General features: G+C 38.8%; 1 protein-coding gene across 1 annotated transcript; it reads right to left on the bottom strand.

Annotated features, from left to right (window-relative positions):
• Window positions 1-16883: 16883 nt before the first annotated feature.
• LOC134540125 (uncharacterized) lies at window positions 16884-19569 on the bottom strand. Its single transcript, XM_063382650.1, has 3 exons — window positions 19408-19569; window positions 17648-17861; window positions 16884-17331 (listed from the first exon to the last, which is right to left on the bottom strand). The coding sequence occupies exons 1-3, from the start codon at window positions 19449-19451 to the stop codon at window positions 17110-17112; spliced, it is 480 nt and encodes a 159-aa protein (XP_063238720.1). The 5' UTR covers window positions 19452-19569; the 3' UTR covers window positions 16884-17109.
• Between the last annotated feature and the right edge of the window lie 3043 nt (window positions 19570-22612).

A 22612-nucleotide genomic window follows, 5' to 3' on the forward strand; every position in this document is an offset into this window, starting at 1 on the left:
ATGAAGTCTTAGGACCTCGTAGAATTGAAGCTACGTATCCAAGTATCCTCGTAGACTTGAAGCTACGTAAGCAAGCGGCCTTGTAATCTTATAACATGATGCTGGCGGTGCAGTTGGAGCAAAAGAGAAAATTCTGACGAAAACAGATGCTGTAATTGTAGCCTTGTAGACGAGTAGCTTCGTAGTCAAGTACTCATGCAGACTGGTAGTCCTGTATCCTCGCAGTCACGTAAACCTGTGTACTAGAGGCTTCGTAGCTCTGTAGCCTCGCAGTCTCGTAAACTTGAAGATTCGTAGTCACGTAGTCTCGTAACCTTATGGCTCGTGTTCGCGTAGCCAGGATGTCTTGGGACCTCGTAGAATTGTAGCCTCGCAGACTCGTAACCATGCGTTCTGGAAGCTTCGTAGTCCTATAGCCTCGCGATCACGTAACCTAGAAGACTCGCAATCGCATAGACTCGTAACCTCATGGCTCGTAGTCTCGTAGTCATGATGCATTGGAGGCTCGTAGACTTGAAGCTACGTAAGCAAGAGGCCTTGTAATCTTATAACATAATGCTGATGGAGCAGTTGGAGCAAAAGAGAAAATTCTGTCGAAGACAGATGCGGTAACTGGAGTCATGTAGACGAGTACCTTCGTAGTCAAGTACTCTTGCAGACTTGTAGTCCTGTATCCTCGCAGTCATGTAAACCTGTGTACTAGAAACTTCGTAGCTCTGTAGCCTCGCAAGCCATGTATAACTCGTAACCAGCTAGATCATTTTAGACTCGTAGCCATGTGGTCTCATAGTCTCTTAGACTCGAAGAATTCTAGCCTAATATATTTGGAGCCAAAAGACTTTTGGAACCAAAAGACTGTAGGCGTCAATGACTGATGGAACCAATGAATATTGGAGTCAATGAATATTGGAGCCAATGAATATTGGAGCCAATGAATATTGGAACCAATGAATATTGCAGTCAATGATTATTGGAGCCAATGAATATTGTAGCCAATGACTATTGGAGCCAATGACTATCGGAGCCAAAAGACTGTTGGAGCCAAAAGGCTGATGGAACCTTTTGGGAAAATTCGAGCCAATTGATATTGGAGCTCATGGATATTGGAGTCAATGAACATTGTAGCCAATGAATATTGGAGCCAATGAATATTGGAGCCAATGAATATTGGCGTCAATGACAAATTAATGTGCTTCCTTTTCGTCGATGGTGCTGCCTTTTCGTTTTCGGTGCTTCCAAATGTGCTGCCGTTTCGTTGTCGGTGCTTCCAAATGTGCTTCCTTTTCGTTGGCGGTGCTGCCTTTTCTTTGTCGGTGCTTCCAAATGTGCTTCCTTTTCGTTGGCGGTGCGGCCTTTTCGTTGATGGTGCTTCCTTTTCGTTGTCGGTGCTTCCAAATGTGCTGTCTTTTCTTTGGCGGTGCTGCCTTTTCGTTGTCGGTGCTTCCAAATGTGCTTCCTTTTCGTTGGCGGTGCTGCCTTTTCTTTGTCGGTGCTTCCAAATGTGCTGCCTTTTCGTTGACGGTGCTGCCTTTTCGTTGTCGGTGCTTCCAAATGTGCTGCCTTTTCGTTGATGGTCTTTCTATTTTTAATGTTGTTTTGACTCTAGTATTATAGTAAATGGTTCTTGATTTGACTTGCGTATTATTCCATCCGGTGCATGTATATAAGCGAGTCCTAGACAGCAGGTCGCTCAGTTTGTTACTGTCGTCGACGGTGTAAGGATCACCTAGATTATTTCTTCTGGTGCATAAGTCGCGTAATTACCTGTTCTTGAGAACTCGATGGCATCTTTACCGACTTTAACGCCGAACTCGATGGACGTTGTACCATCGTCTACGGGAACCTTGACGACAGCGACGACAATGGTGGAGCAGATCCCGTTGGCAACGACGACGACGTCAACATTGGAGGAGATTTCAACAGATGTGATACCACCAGCAGAAGATAGCTTAATGACTACTGAGCTGGATGTGCAGGAAACCACGACGATCGACGATACGACCTCGATGGAGACTTCAATGGATGCTGATTTGACAACTAGCGAACATCGGTGCTGTTACTGTGACAATATTTTCTCAAACAACAGCAATGCTCGACGACACGAGAGGAGCGAATGTGCCAAGAACCTATATCGTAAAATGTTTGTTTGTGAGAAATGTCATAAGCAGTTTGCCAGAAAAGATAATATGAAAACGCACATGAAGGCATGCAAAGGCCCTGCTGTGCGGCAGAAAGTAAAGGTTTCGGCGCAACAACGATGCATCGATGTGCATAAGAGAATGCCTGGAAATGGTACTACTGTTGCAACGCCTGTATCTGGATCGGGTCTGAAAGGATCGTCTTCATCACCATGGTATCCTTGCAGCTACTGTGATACGTCGTTCGCATTTTCCCATGATGCACGAAGACATGAGCGGAGCAAATTCGCGAAGAATCCTTCTCGCATGAAGTTTCGATGTGATGAGTGCCTTAAATGGTTTACTCGAATTGACAGTTTGCGACATCATGCGAAAAAATGTAAAGGTGGAGTCTGTGCTCCTACTGCTGAACTACCTGCCGACATTTCGACTCCTCGCTTTAGATTGGAGACACGAAAGCGTACAACCAAAAAAACAGATGTCCAGCAACCGATTATTATGACGTCTGAACATGGAACTAAACCTAAGTCTGTGTTCGGAGCATTACAAGTGAACGATAATGGCTTCTACTTGGCGCAGTCTGCATTTCGTGGAACGTTGAAAGACTACTATTATCTAAATACGTTCGGTGAGTCGAAGGACATTTGTAATTTTCTTGACGATATCAGACAGAAGATAATCAATCAGCTTACTGATGATGTAGCAACAAACGGACCTTTGAAATATAACTTGTGGTTGGACTGTATATATGGAAAGCCATATCCGTTCGATGACGAAGTGAAGAAGTGTGCATTCAAGACATCGGCTGCAGTAATTTACAGTTCTAACGATGTGAAGCAAACTGTTAAAAACGGTATCCAGAAACTCTGTCAAGAAGAGGTGGACTATGTCTGTAAAGGTTCTGGCTGGACTTTGTCTAGTATAAACCGATTGGACCTAAGAATTAGTCATTTCACACCGCTGCGGAACTAAATGATTATAAGATTGCTGGCTTTCGTAAGTGATCCTGTAGTAGAATAGAAATTATGTAATAAATATTATGTTTGTAAAAGAACTTGCGGTGTTTAATTCCTCGAACCTGTTACTATTATGTTAAATTGATGTTAAATTTAATTTTTTTTGCATCATCCTAGATCGTACCAAGGACCTTAGTCGATCTAATTAATCAGTATATTGATCGGAAATTTATTTAATGAATTTTGAACTTTTTCCCGCATCTCTAGCATTACAATTACGAATTTCCAATATGTTGGTCTTGATGTCTGATAGGATGATGGTCGTAGAGGATTTAAAGTCTCTTTACGAATGTTGAACATGGTATATTGAAATTATTATTTTTTACATAAGATTAAACATTATTGCAACGATCGGGTATCAAACCGAGGGCAGGAGCGGATCGAATCAATATGTAAATTAATGAGTGATTTATTTAATGAATTTTGGAACTTTTCCCGAATTTCTAGCTAAATAATTACGGATTTTCAAGATGGCGGCCAAATGACAAGATGGCGGGTGTCACAGCAATAATAAATGATTACTGCACTCTAGCGGATAAGAATTAAACTAACATGTCATCGGCACACTCTAGCCGACGATACACTGATGATGGCTTCCAGCAGACGAGGACAAGATGGCGGCCATGACGTCATACTACCTGACGATATATATATGCTTTGAAAAAAAAAGTGGAGGGAGTCAGTATGCCTGCAGCCACCGCGGGGGGAAGGATCGTTCGCCATTTTTATTTTTTTTGCACTCGTCGGGTTTGAACCGAGGACTCCGAGCTCCGTGTCGTAAATGTTTGTTTTTTAAATATTTTATTAAATTTTTTATTATTTAATTTTTTTTATAATTTTTAAATTTTTTTCATTAAAATCGGATAATAAATAAAAAAGTTAAAGATGGCGTCCAAATTGCAATGGTGACGTCATCACTCAAAATGGCGGAAAACACATCGCCGGAATTTTCGAGAACACAATGACGTCATCCAAGATGGTGGATCCAAGATGGCGGATCCAAGATGGCCGCTGTGACCTACTTGTCCCGTTACGTTATGTCCCGTTACACTGTGTCCCGTTACGCTGTGTCCCGTTACGCTCATCCAAGATGGCCGCCGTGACGTCAGAATCCAAGATGGCCGCCGTGACGTTAGAATCCAAGATGGCCGCCGTGATCTACTTGTCCCGTTACGTTATGTCCCGTTACACTGTGTCCCGTTACACTGTGTCCCGTTACGCTGTGTCCCGTTACGCTCATCCAAGATGGCAGCCGTGACGTCAGAATCCAAGATGGCCGCCGTGACGTCAGAAACCAAGATGGCCGCCGTGACGTCAGAATCCAAGATGGCGGAGCCGGCTCTCGGCTCCACAGCCAGAAGCCAGATCTCGGAACCCCATTTACATACTACTTCTGATTTCAATTACTTTTTTTTATCGAACTTCACATGATTACATGCATGACTTTATTAGTATACATTTTGGATGTCAGTGGTGACTTTTTTACACCTTTTAGTTATAAATTTATTTAGAAATTAGCTTTCGAGAAATGATAAAGTACATTTGTAAAAAATCTTAATTTTTCTTCAAGTTTATACACATGCAATTAATGGAAACCATTATTTTATGTAGCTAGCTTCCCTCAGTTCTTTAAGTATGAAAGATATTTCTTTGATGCTCGAATAGTTTCCTGCACAAAGCGAACCATGTAGAAGTCTTAGCCTGTCAACCAATATGTTAGGATCTTCCCATGAGGTATAATCAATCTCTCTGCTACGTTCATCTTCCGTGTATGTTTATAATAGAACTGATTATCCCTGGTGTCTTCTGTTTCAACACCAACCACAAGGTCACTTTCGTCATCGACCAGTGATTATCACAAGCTTGATTAAGATAATTTATTTTGTGCCGGAAATTAGGCATTTTGTCACCTTTTTTTTATTTTTCTAAAATTTTAAATTTTAGTCTGGAAATCTTATTTTATTGTTTTTAATTTATCTGGTTGTTAAGGGGGTGATTTACTCTTTGTTAGGCCGCTGTACGCCACGTGTTTAAACTTTGTGCCAGTGGACCGAAGACCCTTTTCCGAGGGGGCCTATCTGATATTTTGCTGTTAAATGTGGACGTGGGCAGCCCAGTTGAAATTTCTCTCGCCTGCAGTCACGTCCCGAGTTTGTAATTTTATTTCTCTTCATGACCATAATTGCATGAGTGGCTTCTGGGCTGCAAGCTGCTTCTTCTTAGAGGCCTGCTGAGAATAGCAAGTCTCGTCACGAATGGGTCTCCAGTGGACCTGTGTTCCCACCTTAGTGGCTATATCTGTCCCCCCTTCCTCACACTCCACCTCACATTTGTTCTGAGAAATCAAGTCGGGAGCAGTGACCTGATGTGAACTTAGCCAAGACGATGGGCTAATTCAAAGACTTTCTCCCTGGTCTTACAGAGACATCCTCGACATCTAGCGGCAGAAAAAGTAACCGCGGGCCTGTTCGCCAGCGTACAGAGCTCACCCTCGTGACACCTGGTGGCAATGTCTGCTCACCGCCTAAATTCGTTCCCCTTTACGCCGCTAGAAAGCAGCGCCGCGGCGCCATAAGGCACTATGTTTCTTCTCGCGACCTGTAGAAGTCGATTGTTTGTTGCCTTCTGTACTTGCCGGTAGAGAGTGCGCATGTCTGTGTTCTTGTCACGACCGCCTCGGACTCCTTCGCATGTTTTCGGCCATGAGCCAAACCTTCCCCTTCTTTTTTCCTAAGGCCGACCACCCGATTTAATTAGTAGCTTTAACCGTCGTCGCCAGGACTCAGTACTCTGACCTCGGCTGCTGACCACGTCTTCTGGGCGTCGTCTGCGCTAAGAGGGTTTTCGCGGGAACGGCGATTTTCGGTTGCTTAAAAGATGTAGTCAGTTGATTAAGGGATGTGATCCCATTTGTACAGTAGCCAGGCAGATGTAGTTTTTAGAAAAAGTCATGTGTAGTTCAAATTTTTTTTTTTTATTCTTTAAAAATTTGTTTTCCTAACGCGCATCCACGATTTCTCGGTGCACGTCATCCTGATGTCGGCGCGAGACACCTCGGAGGCCCTGTTTCCACACCCTGTTTGGTGAGTAATCCGTTTTTTCCCCCTCCCCATATTCCCATTTGTTGGCCTTTCGCGCCGAATGTGTATGACTGTCTGGAAGCAGGCCTAATTCGTTTTGAATTTGACTTGTGTTTCAGACAGGGTCCTAGTTTCTGGGGAGAGAAATTGCTCCCTGCATGATCTTCGAGACCTCCAGCCAATTTCCCCCTTTAGAAGAGTTTTCCTCTCGGTCCGACGTCATCCTGGGAAGACCCGGGTGATATGAGCTATATATATTTTCCGCTTTCATGGAAGGAACTAAATTCATTAAAAAGATACCAGCGAGCAGTGCTTTAAGAACGTTATCCTCAAGAACATGTTAAATCAAGGAAACTAATAAATATGTAATCGTTGGGAGAGTCAAATTTTGGTGCTATACTTGAAATTTTGTTGATGTAATAATTTGTTTGTTAAGGTGTAATATGTATTGTTTTAAATAATGTAGGGTCTCCCCCTTAACTTTGTTAATTACTAAGATCTTTATTATCATGTCGAAATAATGCTAAAACAAAACCTTTAATGATAAACCAGGAAAACCTGTAGACAAAATTATTTATATAGTGTATTTATTTATCATATACCTTCTTCTACATAACGATCCACAAACTCCCAAGTTACTAGAGTGCAGGGAGTGTAAATTTTGTCTTGTTCACCGCCTCGTGTCCCCTCTGGTAATTAACTTTAATTTTCTTAATATTTTGCCCAGCAGTTTCCAAGGTGTTTTTAATTAATTTAAAATAATATATTTTTTTAGCACGAGGGGCGTTACAATTTTATTACGTCATTTCCATCGTTTTGATCTCAAGCCACCATCACTGTCTTCGCTCTTGACCGCTTTAGGTGCTTCAGCACAGTACTCAATTATGTCAGCATCACAAGCTTGATCAGGAAATTAATTTTATTACGTCGTTTCCATCGTTTTGGTCTCAAGCCACCATCACAGTCTTCGCTCTTGCATGATTTAGGTGCTTCAGCACAGTACTCATTCATGTCAGCATCACAAGCTTGATCAGGATAATTTATTTTATTACGATGTTTCCATTGTTTTTGTCTCAGGCCACCATCACAGTCTTCGATCTTGACCGCTTTAGGTGCTTCAGCACAGTACTCAATCATGTCAGCCTTAGATTTGTCAGCACAGTCATCGATCATGTCAGCCTCAGATATGTCACCACAATCTTCAATCATGTCAGCTTCAGATGTTTCAGAACAGTCTACGGTCTTGTCAGCTGTGGTTCTCCATCTTTCACATTTTCATGGAGACGACTATATATTGATGTAAATATATTTTCATTTCTAATGAGGTTTCTACTTACTTCATTTTTTTTTTTTTTTTAATTATTGCCTTGATCTATATCAGTGTTTTTAGCATTAGCTTTTTTACATTCTTCATAATCATTATTGTCGTCTAATATTCTGCCTTCGTTCCTCTTCCACGATGTTGAAGCACAGTCTTCGTTATCTTTATTCATCTTAGTTATACAGTTCTTGCAATGTCTATCCAAGTAATATCTTCAACCAAAGGATTTATGACACTGACTTCAATTATATGGTTTTTGACAAGGACCCAAATTAAACTCCTTCTCTCATGTCGTTTAGCATTCTTTCTCAAGGTAAACACCTTGCTGCAGTATCTACAGTGATGTCGTTTTGATACAGCTACAGGCAACGAATCAGGGTACATGTTAGATTCTGCGACTAATGGCAGATGCAAACTAAGAGTTTTAAATTAAAACCATTACTTAAATAGAATTTTTTAAATATTTAGTCAGCGAGAGTTAAATTATCTCATGCAAAATTACTGGTTGTAAGTAGTTATGCTTTTCAACAACAGATGATGCCACGTGTTGCTGCAGGTAAATAATATTTATTTCTTTTATGCGGGATGCGGATGTTCACTAACGATCGCAAAAGAAGGATGGCTTTGCTAGACTCAAAGGAGAAGGAAGTTTGTTCATCCAGTTAGTGTTTCTCAGATTTCTCAGGGCATATTATTATTTGACTGAATAATGATTTTTTTAAATTCCACCTGATAAAAAGATTGCAGGTGGTGATTTAGTAGCAGAAATTCACTAATTAAATTTAACCTTGAATATAATGACATGTCTCATTAAGAGTAAAACTCCTTCATGGAGAGATCGGTTTCTCATAAATAACCAGAATCCCTTTGAGAAACCACAGGAATGATCGCAAGCACACGGAAAAGACCATCACAATATTGACAAGAATAATTAGGAGCACACGGAGAACACCATCAAAATATTGACAACGATAATCGGGAGCACACAGAGAAAACCACCACACATTTTCTTTCATAAATTACAAAAAAAAATTAATAAAATTAAACAAAAATTACAAAACATACCAAAACTGATTCTGGCTTGGACTAGAACTCTATCTTTGCTCAATAATGAGAATTTCATAAGCTAGCAGAATCAGTTTTTTTATATTTTGTAATTTTTGTTTAATTTTTTTTTTGTAATTTATCAAAGAAAATGTGTGGTGGTTTTCTCCGTGTGCTCCCGATTATCCATGTCAATATTATGATGGTTTTCTCCATGTGCTCCTAATTATTCTTGTCAATATTTTGATGGTTTTTTTCCGTGTGCTTGCGATCATTCCTATGGTTTCTCCAAGTGCTTCTGGTTATTTCTGAGAAACCGATCTCTCCATGAAGGAGTTTTACTTTTAATGAGACATGTCATTATATTCAAGGTTAAATTTAATTAGTGAATTTCTGCTACTAAATCACCACTTGCAATATTTTTACCAGGTGGAATTTAAAAAAATCATTATTCAGTCAAATAATAATATGCCCTGAGAAATCTGAGAAACACTAACTGGATGAACAAACTTCCTTCTCCTTTGAGTCTAGCAAATCCATCCTTCTTTTGCGATCGTTAGTGAACATCCGCATCCCGCATAAAAGAAATAAATATTATTTACCTGCAGCAACTCGTGGCATCATCTGTTGTTGAAAAGCATAACTACTTACAACCAGTACTTTTGCATGAGATAATTTAACTCTCGCTGACGAAATATTTAAAAAATTCTATTTAAGTAATGGTTTTAATTTAAAACTCTTAGTTTGCATCTGCCATTAGTCGCAGAATCTAACATGTACCCTGATTCGTTGCCTGTAGCTGTATCAAAACGACATCACTGTAGATACTGCAGCAAAATGTTTACCTTGAGAATGAATGCTAAACGACATAAGAGAAGGAGTATAATTTGGGTCCTTGTCAAAAAACCTTTAATTGAAGTCAGTGTCATAAATCCTTTGGTTGAAGATATTACATGGCTAGACATTGCAAGAACTGTATAACTAAGATGAATAAAGATAACGAAGACTGTGCTTCAACACCGTGGAAGAGGAACGAAGGCAGAATATTAGAGGACAATAATGATTATGAAGAATGTAAAAAAGCTAATGCTAAAAATACTGATATATATCAAGACAATAATTAAAAAAAAAAAAAAACGAAGAAAGTAGAAACCTCATTAGAAATGAAAATATATTTACATCAATATCTAGTCATCTCCATGAAAATGTGAAAGATGGAGAACCACCTGAAGCTGACAAGACCGAAGACTGTGATGAAAAATCTGAATCTGACATTATGGAAGATTGTGGTGACATATCTGAGGCTGACATGATCGATGACTGTGCTGACAAATCTAAGGCTGACATGAATGAGTACTGTGCTGAAGCACCTAAATCATGCAAGAGCGAAGACTGTGATGGTGGCTTGAGACCTAAATGATGGAAACGACGTAATAAAATTAATTTCCTGATCAAGCTTGTGATGCTGACATAATTGAGTACTGTGCTGAAGCACCTAAAGCGGTCAAGAGCGAAGACAGTGATGGTGGCTTGAGATCAAAACGATGGAAATGACGTAATAAAATTGTAACGCCCCTCGTTCCCAAAAAAATATATTATTTTAAATTTATTTTTTAAAACACCTTGGAAACTGCTGGGCAAAATATTAAAAAAATTAAAGTTAATTACCAGAGGGGACACGAGGCGGTGAACAAGACAAAATTTACACTCCCTGCACTCTAGTAACTTGGGAGTTTGTGGATCGTTATGTAGAAGAAGGTATATGATAAATAAATACACTATATAAATAATTTTGTCTACAGGTTTTCCTGGTTTATCATTAAAAGGTTTTGTTTTAGCATTATTTCGACATGATAATAAAGATCTTAGTAATTAACAAAGTTAAGGGGGAGCCCCTACATTATTTAAAACAATACATATTACACCTTAACAAACAAATGATTACATTAACAAAATTTCAAGTATAGCACCAAAATTTGATTCTCCCAACGATTAATTATATATTAGTTTCCTTGATTTTACATGTTCTTGAGGATAACGTTCTTAAAGCACTGCTCGCTGGTATCTTTTTAATGAATTTAGTTCCTACCATGCAAGCGGAAAATATATATAGCTCATATCACCAGGATGACGTCGGACCGAGAGGAAAACTCTTCTAAAGGGGTAAATCAACTGGGGGTCCCGAAGATCATGCGGGGAGCAATTTCTCTCCCCAGAAACTTGGACCCTGTCTGAAACACAAGTCAAATTCAAATAAATTAGACCTGCTTCCAGACAGTCATACACATTCGGCGCGAAAGGCCAACAAATGGGAATATGGGGAGGGGGAAAAAACGGATTACTCACCAAACAGGGTGTGGAAACAGGGCCTCCGAGGTGTCTCGCGCCGACATCAGGATGACGTGCACCGAGATATCGCGGATGCGCGTTAGGAAAACAAATTTTTAAAGAATAAAAAAAATAAAAATTTTAACTACACAAGACTTTTTCTAAAAACTACATCTGCCTGGCTACTGTACAAATGGGATCACATCCCTTAAGCAACTGACTACATCTTTTAAGCAACCGAAAATCGCCGTTCCCGCGAAAAGCCTCTTAGCGCAGAGGACGCCGAGAAGACGTGGTCAGCAGCCGAGGTCAGAGTACTGAGTCCTGGCGACGACGGTCAAAGCTACTAATTAAATCGGGTGGTCGGCCTTAGGAAAAAAGAAGGGGAAGGTTTGTCTCATGGCCGAAAACATGCGAAGGAGTCCGAGGCGGTCGTGACAAGAACACAGACATGTGCACTCTCTACTGGCAAGTACAGAAGGCAACACACAATCGACTTCTACTGGCCGCGAGAAGAAACATTGTGCCTTATGGCGCTGCGGTGCTGCTTTCTAGCGGCGTAAAGTGGAACTAATCGAGGCGGTGTGCTGACTTGCCACCAGGTGTCAAGAGGGTGTGCTATACACGCTGGCGACCAGGCCCGCGGTTACTTTTTCTGCTGCTAGATGTCGTGGACGTCTCTGTAAGACCAGGGAGAAAGTCCTTGAATTAGCCCATCGTCTTGGCTAAGTTCACATCAGGTCACTGCTCCCGACTTGATTTCTCAGAACAAATGTGAGGTGGAGTGAGAGGAAGGGGGGACAGAAATAGCCACTAAGGTGGGAACACAGGTCCACTGGAGACCCAATCGTGACGAGACTTGCTATTCTCAGCAGGCCTCTAAGAAGAAGCAGCTTGCAGCCCAGAAGCCACTCATGCAATTTTGGTCATGAAGAGAAATAAAATTACAAACTCGGGACATGACTGCAGGCGAGAGTAATTTCAACTGGGCTGCCCACGTCCACATTTGACAGCAAAATATCAGATAGGCCCCCTCGGAAAAGGGTCTTCGGTCCACTGGCACAAAGTTTAAACACGTGGCGTACAGCGGCCTAACAAAGAGTAAATCACCCCCTTAACAACCAGATAAATTAAAAACAAAAAAATAAGATTTCCCGACTAAAATTTAAAATTTTAGAAAAATAAAAAAAAAGGTGACAAAATGCCTAATTTCCGGCACAAAATAAATTATCCTAATCAAGCTTGTGATAATTACTGGTCGATGACGAAAGTGACCTTGTGGTTGGTGTTGAAACAGAAGACACCAGGGATAATCATTTTTATTATAAACATACACGGAAGATGAACGTAGCAGAGAGATTGATTATACCTCATGGGAAGATCCTAACATATTGGTTGACAGGCTAAGACTTCTACATGGTTCGCTTTGTGCAGGAAACTATTCGAGCATCAAAGAAATATCCTTCATACTTAAAGAACTGAAGGAAGCTGGCTACATAAAATAATGGTTTCCATTAATTGCATGTGTACTTGAAGAAAAATTAAGATTTTTTAAAAATGTACTTTATCATTTCTCGAAAGCTCATATCTAAATAAATTTATAACTAGAAGGTGTAAAAAAGTCACCACTGACATCCAAAATGTATATTAATAGAAGTCATGCATGTAATCATGTCAAGTTCGATAAAAAAGAAGTAATTGAAATCAGTTGAAGCATTTGGAGCTGTTGGAGCAGTTGGAGCATTTGTAGCATTTGGAGAATTTTGAGAATTTGGAGCATTTGGAGCTGTTGGAGCATTTGGAGCATTTGGAGCTGTTGGAGCATTTGGAGCATTTGGTGCATTTGGAGCCTTTGTAGCATTTGAAGCTGTTGGAGCATTTGGAGCATTTGGAGCCTCTGGAGCTGTTGGAGCTGTTAGAGCATTTGAAGCAGTTGGAGCTGTTGGAGCTAAGAATTAGTCTTTTCACTTCTATGCAGGGCTAAATGTTTATAAGATTGCTGGCTTTCGCAAGTGATCCTTTAGTAGGATAGAAATAATGTAATAAATATTATGTTTGTAAAAGAACTTGCGGTGTTTTATTTCTCGAAGCTGACATTTTTCTGGTATTTAAATTAAATTTATTTTCAGCTTCATTCCTAGATCGAAGAAAGTTTCGATTCAATATGTAAAATAATGTGTGATTTTTTCGGTGAATTTTGGAATTTTTCCCGAACTAATAAGTCAATAAATACAAATATCTAAAATGGCGGTCTTAATGGTTTAAAGGATGATGGTAATAGATGATTTTAAGTCTCTTTTAGGACTTTGATAATAATATATTATAATAATTATTTTTTCCATAAAGTTATTTTTTTGCATCATCCAAGGATCAAATCCAAGAACAGGAATTGATATAATCAATCATTACTTTAATGAGTGAATTTTTTGATGAATTTTGTAATTTTATCCAGAATTTCTAGCTAAATAATTACACGATTCCAAGATGGCGCCCAAATTTCAAGATGGCAGGCACTTCAGTAATAATAAATGATTACTGCACTCTAGCGGGTAAAACTTAGACAAGTATGATGGTAATGTACGCTATAAGACGAGTACACGCACAAGATGGTGTCCTCCAGCAGACGAAAACAAGATGGTGGCAATGACCTCTAGCATATTGTAGCTCCTGGTAGCATGTACTGAACGAGAAATGGCGGATCCATGATGGTCGTCAAGGTAAAATCATATTTCAAGGTCAAAGTAAAATTTCACTGTCAAGGTCAAATTTCAAGGTCAAAGTCAAAGTTCAATGCCAACAGTTGAGGACAAAGTTATGGTGAACAGAATGGTATCAGCACACTCTAGCAGACGAAAACAAGATGGTGGACTCCAGCGGATGAAGACAAGATGGCGGACATGTCGTCATACCAGATGACGATATATATACCTTGCTATTGGTGGCGGAGATCAGTCTGTAGGTGGCTTCGTGGAGGAAGGATCTGTTTTTTTTTTTGCTCTAATAGTTTCGAAGCAAGGACAGGAATCGAACTAATTAATCAGTATTCTAATAAGTAATTTTTTTTCGAATCTCTAGCATTAAAATATGTATTTTCAAGATGGCAACCGTAACGAAAAGTGCAACGGTGTTTTTTAAGATTTTTATTATTTAATTCGATTGATTAATTTTTTAATGATTTTTTAATTTTTTCCCGATTTTCTAACAAAACAATTACGGATACTCAAGATTGTGACCGTAACGATAGTTGTTACAGTTACGTCTTAATACATGATGGTGGTTCTGTCTCGAACAGGTGGTGCTATTATTACTTCAAATCAAAAAAATTACAAGTCCGAATATGCATGTTATTTTTATATATACCTTATTTTATTCTCAGTTTGGTAAATGTCTCGATGGCCGTGCGGTTAAAGGCGTATGTTTTCCAACCTAGAGATCAGAGCTGCAATGGTTCGAATCACAGCGCTGCCAATGTATTTTGTTAAAAAATTTAAATTTAATATGTCGATAAGGACCATAATAGCTATGGTAGGTAATGGAACATCGACCTTATGTGATGAATCAGAAAGACGCTGGCGCTCTATATGAACAAACAGCAGTAATTAAGTCTTTGGTATCCAAGATGGTGACCTCCAGAAGAACAAAAAAAATAAAAAATAAAGAACTAGGCTGGCACTCTCTAGGAACAAACAGCAGAAACAAAGTCAACGGTATCCAAGATGGCGGCCTCCAGAAGAACAAAAAAAATCAAGAGCGTTGCTGGCGCTATCTAGGAACAAAGAACAGAAACAAAGTCGACGGCATCCAAGATGGCGGCCTCCAGTGGAACAGAAAAATTCAATATGGCGGTCATGACGAAAATTTCATCATAATGAGTGGGGCGCTCTATTTAAATATGGCGGATCCAAGATGGCAAAAAAAAAACAGATTTAGGTCGTTGAAACCGTAGTCGTTTATTCCTAGATGTCTAAAAATTGTAACGATCGTAAACGCTGAATTTTTTTTACATAGAATGTAAAGTATTTCCCCAGTATACAACATTATTTTTTCAAACGTTTTCTTTTACTGTAAGTTCTCACATGCTCTGTGGTTTTTAAATAAAATAGTTTGACTCAAAGTTTTTTGTCCTAAAGTCATTTGTCCTAACTTGGTTTTTCATAATGTCGTTTGTCCTAAAATCATTTGTCCTAAAAGTCGTTTGTCCTAAAGTCGTTTGTCCTAAAGTCGTTTGTCCTAATGTCGTTTGTCCTAAAGTCGTTTGTCCTAATTTCGTTTGTCCTAAAGTCGTTTATCCTAATGTCGTTTGTCCTAAAGTCGTTTGTCCTAATGTCGTTTGTCCTAAAGTCGTTTGTCCTAAAACTCAGAGTAAGGATTTATCGATACTGGAACCGTCGTTTGTCCTAAAAGTCGTTTGTCCTAAAGTCGTTTGTCCTAAAGTCGTTTGTCCTAATGTCGTTTGTCCTAAAGTCGTTTGTCCTAAAACTCAGAGTAAAAATATTTTGAAGCTGTTCCGTCGTTTGTCCTAAAATTCGTTTGTCCTAAAGTCGTTTGTCCTAAAGTCGTTTGTCCTAACGTCGTTTGTCCTAAAGTCGTTTGTCCTAATTTTTAGGACAAACGAATTTAGGATAAACGCTTTAGGACAAACGATTTTAGGACAAACGCCGCACCCCCCACTGGGGATGAATCCCAAAGATTAGGCCAATTCTGGATGACACCGAGCATCTAATAAGAAGCTCTCTTCTTAAATATGAGGATCTAGTTTTGAGTACAGATATTACTGGATATGGTTTTAAATATTTAATATTTTAAATAAACTTTTAACCAGACATAAAATAAATAGATTTTTACTTTAGCATTTAATAGTACAAAAATTGTAATTTCGCAACCTAAGCATATTCCAGATTAACGACAAGTCGTATATTAAACAAACTGCGCTTACTGAAACGGAAGATAAGAGAGCATGTTCCACGATCTCCAGATCATTACAATCGAGTAAAAAACATGCGCAGAATAGTTTTCCATACATTATTTTTCCATTAAGTATTTTCTCGCTTCAAATGGAATCTAAGACTAAAAACTCTAACACATAAGCGGGGTTTTTAAATATGTCTTATAATTTTTATGATTATTTTTATTAATTTAAAGGTATTGTTATTAAGTGTAGATAACCCGGCAAAGAGGCTTGATTGTTTCAATTTGAATAGCAACATGCCTCTATGCGGTAAACATGACAATTTATAAAATGTTTAATATTTTTGGGGAAATTTCAAGGTCATGTTAATTGATAGCTAGTTGAATCCAAATAATGATGATATTAAAGTTCTTACGGCCTAAATATTTCGGAAAATAAAATACATTTATATTTCTAAAAAAAACATTTATTAAGGCAGTATATAACTAATGGAGAATTAGGTTTTTCCTCTAAAATATTATGTTAGTACATATTGAAAGTGCAAAAAATATTAATATATTTACACATGTATAAGATAACTTGCGTAAACAACATAGTAGTAGTTGCGCGAAAAAGTGTGCTGATTCATGCTAAGAAGATGAACACAGAGTTAATTAAACCCACCTGAAAACAATATTTTTTTTTCTAATTAAAAAATTTCAAAACAAGTAAAACTTAAAGCGATCTTTGCAATACGAACAGCTTAAAACCGAAAAAAAGAAGTTATAAAGCATGGCTTCTGGCAATAGTGCGCCTCGCAGGAGACACTAGTATATTCATCTCAGCAATAAATGAAAAATCGGGCATTATTTTCGATGTAGAAGATGGAAAAGCAGTCTTATCATGATCGAAAAAGATCCCATAAAAATCAACGATCGATGGACACGTCTTTAAACTACGAAATTCTCACAGATGGAAAGCCAAAATACAGAAAGCCGCAAAGATTAAGTCCCAAAATGAAATACAGAAGAAAAGTATGAAAATTTTTAAACAATGAATGATAGATAATTAAATTGAGAGAGAATGTAAATTCACTAAACATTCAAAGAATAAAATAAGGGCACTAATAAAAGAATCACTATAAGCACAATAACATGTTGATAACATTTCTACATAACTATCCAATTAATCTCTAAACATGAGGCCCAGGGTTAAAACTATTTCATCTAATAAAAAACTAACGAACATTACTACAACATAACTATTGTGAGCCCGGGCCTGAACAACATGAGGACTAAGTGTCGCTTGGAAGCGCCACTGGCTGTCCGGGAAGCAGTACCGACGCCTCGCCGCCTGGTTTGCGAGTCCGGCAGCCATAGGCACAGCTCGGGACCAGGGAATCCTCGTGCGGACAGTTGCTGGCTGTGCGTCGCCGCGCCACCCAGTCCGGTGGCCAGCAGGAGGCGGCACATCTCCCAGCGACCCCCAGCAGCCTCCTCCGGGTCTGGTGCCCGCCCTGCCGGGGTCAAACAACATTCCTTACTGCGGGCTAGCTGGCACCAAGTACAGTTTACCAAATGGAGCCCCTTTCTCAGAATTAATCAAATTGGTTAACAATAATTATAAAAGTGTTCAAAAAACTGTTATTGTATAATAAAAAAACATTCATTCATCGTACTTGTTTAATATGATCATTATATAGAGTTTTGAAATCATTAAATAAGTCACAATGTAAATGCATGTGCTGGAAGCAGTATTCTATGTGTTAAATGACAGAGAACTTGACAGTTTCAGCGAAGCAAGTGCTCTGCAGTAGCCAAGAAGATGCCCACCTGCGGGATCATCCTGCACTGGGGCAGCTCCCTCATCTCCATGTCCATGCAGGGGAGGAGCAGTCCAGAGATATCCTTCATCTCCAAGTCCACGGAGATGAGTACATCGGAGATGTGGGTCATCCCCTCATCGGCAGAGGGATGTGGCCCGAAGACCTCACTCACCCTTGCACCTACAACGGACGTGGCCCTCATGTCCACATCCTGGCTCTCCCTGGAACACAGACAGACTGCATTAGGATTTCTCAAACTTTAGGTTTGTTAACCCAGCCCTCTTAGCCATACGGCCCTACCGGCCTGGGACCCCCACGGGCGTGGATACGGATACGTCGTATACGCGAAACAGGAGAGGTGTTGGAGATCCAGCTTTGTCCCGGGGCTGAGGCTACCCATCCCAGTATAGACACCACCGTCACCCCCTGCCTCACTCAGCTGACCAGACAAGTGGCTGCACCCTAAGTTCTTACAAGGGGACCACCAAGTATGGTACAAACGGATTTTAATGGGTCTTATATATGTTGTGGGGGGAGCCCCCAGAGTATTAAGCTAAAAGGGTTTTGCCCAATGCACCTTAGTTATCACGAAAATGGTGGTTAAAGTTTTATACGAACGTTTTACACCGGTACATTTTCCGTTTCGCCAGGCGAGCCAGCCTAGCCTAGTTGGTAAGGCTCTTGCCTGCAGCCGGCAGGTCAGGGTTCGCTTCCTGCTAATAGCATTTGTTTTTATTATTTCATAATTTTTTAATAATTCTTATTTTAACGCTAGCGACGATGTATTAAATTCGTACTAGAAGTGTATTAAAATCACATTGAATAGCATTACATATAACAATGAGTGAATGATGTTTTAAAGTTCATTACTTCCTGACCATTTATTTTCCCTTTAACAGATTAGAATCCCATTAGGACTCGCCTACCGTAACTACAGCATAATAGAGATTATTAAAAGAAAGGTTGGGAACGACAAAATCAGGTAGCAATCGTTGCCCAAGTATAATTGAAAAAAATACATCACGCAAAAATAAAATTTTTTTGACTTTATTTCAGGATTAAAATAAGAATTATTAAAAAATTAGGAAATATATATATACATACAATGTAATTATACACAGGAGTCATTAGGAAGATTGATGTGTTGATTGAAACCGGGTCATGCCGATATGTCAGTATTTAGATTGTAAAGGCCATAAGATACTATTGTCTCCGGCGATGTGCCCGACTCCTGGAACTCGCCTCGCCAGACGTTCCTCAAGCACTGTGAAGTATACAGTCTCAAGGCCGGTTTCATCAACATTCAGTTACGCAATAGAGGAGATTTGGTTAAGTGTCAGTATGAAAACTCTTCGGACGAACTATTTTCTTACTATACCACGGTAGACAAAAGTGGTAGGTTTCGTTTTAAAAATTTTATTTATTTTTTCCAATTGTTGATACCAAATTTTTTAAGGAGATATAAAAACTCACAGTTTTGTTCTATAATATGTTTTATCTTAAGAAAATTCTTTTCCAAACGACTTAATGTATTGGTTAGTTAGTTTTATTTATTTATACTTAAAACAATAACATTTTTACCAATACGTTGACTTTAATTACAATGTTAGTATAATATTTTTTTATAATTTGTCAATTTACATAGTTTTAAGATTTTATATTTAATTTTATTAAAAAAAAGATGATACATCAATGAGATGGTAGTTTTTAATTTTGATATTAATTAACGTTAAACGGGCCAAGTTAAAGATAAATAGTTTGTTTTACCTTGGCGCAGCTGAAGTCGGCCTTGGAAGTGGACAGCTATTCATCAGTTGTCTTATTTTAAAAAGGTTTTGCTCGAAATTCACAGCACTCGATTAAAAACCGTTATTTAATTTGAACACTGAAATGACGGTGATCGTCAGGTATTTGTTTATTTATTTTTGTGCCTGTACTTGTTTTTTTTTTTCCGGAACGAGTTTAATGTTTCTTATTTGGGCAAAGACATTGTTAAAGTACTTGTCATTATTGCATTTTTAATGGCTTAACATAGATATATATTCAAATCATATTTATTGTTAATAAGCTCTATATTTTAAAACACAAACTATGTTATTTAATATAAGGCATAAAAGAGAATCTATGAAATAATGCAGATATAATAAATATAATAATACATTCAGCAGCTTATAAAATCATTGTCAGAGAACATGCTTTTATCGAACACCTACATGAAGTTACATAAATGAACATATAGTAAATAATATGAAGGATATTATATAACACGACGGAAACCGCTCGCTGCGTGCCGTAGGCTGCAGGGAAGTGACCACACGGCTCTGGCCAGGAATGCATACGGCAACTAAGAAAGAGACTGCAAGCACAGCTGCAGCTGCAGCTGCCAACTGGAATGACCAGAGTGCACGGGTGTGAGACGCGCAGGCACACAGCTGAAGAGAGTCATCGCATGAAAAGCCTGGTATGCTACGTACGAACCCTGCATGGTCTGTGGTTACAAAGAAATCTGTTTATTCAGTTTATCGAAAGATGAGATACAAACTTAACATTTCACTTGACAAATAAAATACAATAAATTGTGCATTATTGCATTCAAGGGAAACTTATTATTTTGTATTAAAATAGGTAAAAACTTATAAGTTCGTTATCAAACTTTAATTCATGTTTCTATTTAATAATATGATACCCTTGTTCAAAGATTAAATAACCTACAGCATAAAATAGATATTTTGAAAATCCAAGTGTTTCAAAACTTTCGAAAGTTAAAACTGGTAAAATAATTTAGCTGCATTATTAACAATGAAATTCACAATATAAAATATTTTCAGATTGCCCTTATATGTACATCGTTATGGGCAGCCTCTTAAAATTAATGTAGAGATTGGGTAATATATAAAAAATTACCATTTAAACATTTCTTAAAGTCCCGCAGTATAATGCGGTCTAAACTCACCATCTCAGTTCACCGCGGGAAAATGTCACTACATTGTTGTTATGCGTACATACTTGGACCTAAAAAAATGCTGTTACTGTTACTCCGACGCATAAAGCACTCCTGGGAGACGTCGTGCAGGACTGGCCGGGGACTTACTTGATGTTGCGCACAGCGGAGCGCTGACGAGATAGGTACACTGCGTCTCGCAACTGTACTGGAAGGCGTACGAGACACAGCATTGTCTTGCACATACAGGACTTTATATCTCGTAGCTGAAGACGGTTGATGACGCAAAGATCCAGAATGGCAAGCGAATTGCAAACCACCATTGTGCCATTATTTTTACAGCGCGCCCGATCAACACACGTGTTATGCATACCCTAAAATTGTTTAAAAGTCCTCAACGTGCATCACTAATAAATTATTTATCACTTACTATGTTATAACACGTAACCTTATTAATAATGAAACAAATATTTGTGTCGGATAGTTAGGCAGTGGCAGTGGCTAATTCCTATTGATATCACATTTCTGTTCGTGTACTCGTTCAATCACATTTATATGGGTTTAAAGGGCATATATATAAAGAACTGTGATTTTTATAAAAACAATATTCACCTTGCTTTTTTTTTGTAAGATATAATTAATTTCAGTGAATATATATATATATATATATATATATATATATATATATATATATATATTATTCTGTCTCCAAATATTTTCTCAGATCGGTTCAGTAGTAACCACGTTAGGGAGTATTAAACACAATTTCATTACGTTTCATAAAATATAACATTTAATGATGTATAGACGTAAGTGACAAATCATAGATATTCTAACAAAAAGTTTACTTTAACTGTGACTCTAGTGTGTTTTAACCTTATGTTGTAATTTTTTCTCCATATATAGGGGAAAGGTGGGTAGCCACGGACAGTGGGTAGCCCCGGACATGTCGTAGTTTACCTACTTCTCGCTAGGTGGCAGTACTGTCAAGATTTGTCCAGAACTCCCTCCGTATCAGGGCCGAAAAAAGGGGGGGGGGGGGGGGGGGGCAACGGGCCCGGGCCCTGGGCCACCCACCAAGAGTGGGCCAATATAGGGGTGAATATCACAAAACAAGGAAAATAAATGTATTGTTGCTGTGAACTGTGTACAATTATAGGGAACATCTAACAAGACATCTCTAGCTTGATAAGAAAAGTAAGAAGTATAGGATAGCCGGAACTGGCACTGGCTTCTGGCTGAGGTGCCTGAGGTGCCGACCGCCATCTTGGATTGTGACGTCACGGCGGCCATCTTGGATTGTTGTGACCTTGAACTTTGATCTTGATCTTGAATTTGATCCTCAAAATGTGTCAAAATCCGCCAAAATTGGGCAAAATTTGCCCAAAATTCCTCAAAATTCGCCAAAATTTCCATTTCTGTGAAAAAAAAATTCCGCCAAAAAATCTCAAAAAATTCCACAATTCAAAAATTCCCATATTCGAGGGAAAAATTCCCGTTTCGAGGGGAAATTTCCCGTTTTATTCCTCAAAAATCCCAACGGCTAGAAATGTCCTGATAGAGGCTTAAGCATCCTTAACTCAAGCCTCAGTTAAGCCTCTATCAGGATGTGACCTTGACCCTTGACCTTGACCCCACCGGCCATCTTGGATCCGCCATCTTGGATCCGCCATCTTGGATGACGTCATTGTGTTCTCGAAAATTCCGGCATTGTGTTTTCCGCCATATTGGATGATGACGTCATCGTTGCAATTTCCGTTACGGCCGCCATCTTTAAATTTATTATCCGATTTGAATGAAAAAAATTTTAAAATTATAAAAAATTAAATAATAAAATTTTTAATAAAATATTTAAAAAAACAAACATTTACGACACGGAGCTCGGAGTCCTCGGTTCAAACCCAACGAGTGCAAAAAAAATAAAAATAGCGACCGATCCTTCCCCCAGCGGTGGCTGCAGGCATACTGACTCCCACCACTTTTTTTCAAAGCATATATATCGTCAGGTAGTATGACGTCATGTCCGCCATC

The sequence above is a fragment of the Bacillus rossius genome, chromosome 16 (assembly GCF_032445375.1).
Source record: "Bacillus rossius redtenbacheri isolate Brsri chromosome 16, Brsri_v3, whole genome shotgun sequence".
In the NCBI taxonomy this organism is placed as follows: domain Eukaryota; kingdom Metazoa; phylum Arthropoda; class Insecta; order Phasmatodea; family Bacillidae; genus Bacillus; species Bacillus rossius.